Source organism: Crocodylus porosus, unplaced genomic scaffold, assembly GCF_001723895.1.
Source record: "Crocodylus porosus isolate Cpor-Errol unplaced genomic scaffold, CroPor_comp1, whole genome shotgun sequence".
NCBI classification, from domain to species: Eukaryota; Metazoa; Chordata; order Crocodylia; family Crocodylidae; genus Crocodylus; species Crocodylus porosus.
In genome coordinates, this window is record NW_017728917.1 from 4126207 (window position 1) to 4128738 (window position 2532).

At 40.8% G+C, this 2532-nt stretch overlaps 1 protein-coding gene across 1 annotated transcript in view; it reads right to left on the reverse strand.

The window, feature by feature from the left end:
* LOC109311373 (inositol 1,4,5-trisphosphate receptor type 1-like) overlaps positions 1-2532 on the reverse strand; it is a 23819-nt gene that overhangs the window by 20544 nt on the left and 743 nt on the right. The window contains exon 2 of the mRNA XM_019536989.1: positions 1310-1396. Coding sequence (XP_019392534.1) covers positions 1310-1396 — 87 coding nt within the window. The remainder of the gene's footprint in view (positions 1-1309; positions 1397-2532) is intronic.

Genomic DNA, 2532 nt, shown 5'->3' on the forward strand with positions numbered 1-2532 from the left:
CTAGCCATATTTATCAAGGCCAAATGTTAAGCAATTAAGACCGAGGGGATGCTTTTGGCCCAGACAATGCTTCTGTTGGCTCTTTGGACAAGTCTATTAATCCGAGAACATGTCTGCCATATAGGAGAGACAGGACAAAATGCAGGCACCCCTCATAACTGCATAGAGGCCTGGACCGTAACATTTGAGATGACGACATTTTTGGACAGAGGCCAGTGGTTTGGATTAATTAAAAAAAGCTGTAGGCTTTATTTTTTTTTTTTATCTGATTAAAGATGTACATCAGAAAGCAGCTAACACATTGCTGTTCTGGCCCGTGGTGTGAATCACCTGAAAACTAACGAACAAATATCACTCAGAGGATTACACTGCTACTAAGATGATGCTAATGTTATACTTGAGCTTGATTAAGAATGAACTACCATAAATCAGACTCTCTTTGAAGTTGTTCCAAAAGCTGTAATGGCTGTTGAACACAGCCGAGTACCTTCTCTTTTGCATCGGGGAGAGCAACTCAGCACTTTGCCACCTACTCAGGCTGCAGGCATGTCAGAGAATACAGGTGAAGCTATTTGCATATCAAAGTTTTTCAAAACCTGAATGCTTAGACAGCTTTTCTCACTTTTCATCCCCACCAACCAATTTTGATCAGGCGAGGTAGGTTCACTGAGCCTGTGTGTTAGAAGAGACTGGAACATTTCAGGCTTAACAGCATTTATTAAGAAAAAGTTTATCATCAATCATCATAGCATTCCCCAGTTATCTTAGTTTCTGATGTTCGTGACTTTCATTGTTATTTTGCACGATTTGCCAAGTGCACTCCTTCAGCAAGCAATCGCTTACCCCATTTCTTTCAAGTCCACCTTACTGTGGTGGAACGGAAGAATCCTGGTGGATCGATTACTCTGGGTCGCATTGGTTTTTGGTACGTTGGGGTACCAAGTTAGGGAGATGCAGGACGTACAGAATGGTATTGCACTACGCATCTGCCACATGCCAGGTTGCCAAGTCAAGGAAATGAACAAGAAAAGGTCTTCTAAATATCAGCATATCCCCATAATAACCTGAAAACATTTATGGCACTGTACCCTGCTTAAAGAAAAAAATCCGACACTCAAGTTGCAGTCATACTTAGCCTCTCTCAATGGAAAACCCGCTCTTTGATACCCAGTTGAGCCATTCAAAACACACTGGTATCCACAACATCCACTGCTTTGAAATGCACTTGTACCTTGCTGTTTTGAGCGAGTCTGTACAGAGCTTACGGACGACTCGGAATATAGACAGGTTGAGCAGAGCCTCAGCATACCTGGATAACATTGCCATATTGGATAACTGTTCCCAGAAGCTTCCTGTTTTCCGTTTCATTCTGTTTCTTTTCCAAATCGGCCGCATGCTGAAACGTAAGGAGGAAATTACAGTGATAGGAATAAAGAATGCTGCCAACTATTTACCGTGCGAGAACATCAAGGCATTTCAAAGAGCTGGAAACAGTTGTGACCATTTGAAACTGGTGATCAGATTTCTTCTCTTACAGTTTTCAGGAAAGATTCTGATTGAATCTGTACTATCCAAGCAATACTGTTAACAAAGCAGCAGCTTCATGGCACCTACATTTTGACTTCAAACCATACAAAGCTTTTTGAATAAAACATGAAAAGAAGATAAACTCTTAAAAGAAAAACAAAATCAAGCCAGAAGATCAGAACATAAAACAGGGAAGGTGAGTGGGGGGAAAAAAAAATCCCTTCCCTACTGACTTCAGAATAAAAAGAGAGAGGAAGATTTATTTATTTATTAAATAAAGTACTGAATGTTCAATTTTCATTTCTATACAATGCATATTCCAGAAAGTTACTTATTTCACTTTGCCACAGAGGACCTCTCCTCCTGAACAGCCTTATGGCAAAAACTTAGCCACTGTATTGTCGTGCTAAGCTTCTTTCCACATATATTATAAACAGCACCAGAACGAGGGAACTGATAGGTCTTCACTACCCAAAAGTGGGCAAAGTTCAAAGTCTATAAACAGCAAGACAGGAGAACCAAGTTCAAGTCAGGCACAGTGGAAGTTCAAATGATCATCTGCTAGGATTACTCAAAACTTTACTTATGACCTACCCGTATCAGTTTCTGAACCCCCTAATGCAATTGCCATGCCATTGTCTTTTTTAACCTAGTTTCCATTTTGTTTTTCCAGTTTTAGCAATTTAACCACAATGTTGTCAAGCCATCTGTTTTGCAACTTGCATCAAGGCTAGCAAGGCTTAAGGGAAGAACCCGAACTCCTGCTGGCAGAGATATTTCATTTGTTTTAAAATCTAGGCATCAACTGGTTTTAGTTATGGCTCTCAAACCTCCTGCAAGCCATCCTAGGAAACCACTCCTGCTCAGATACCTGGAAGAGATGCTTTTTCACCTACATGCCTCAGCCAAGTCTGAAAGCTGCATGACAATGAGGTTCAACTGAATCACAGATGAAGAGAGCGCAAAGGCTGGTAGAAAATGCTTATTTTTCTTCCACCACTGGAT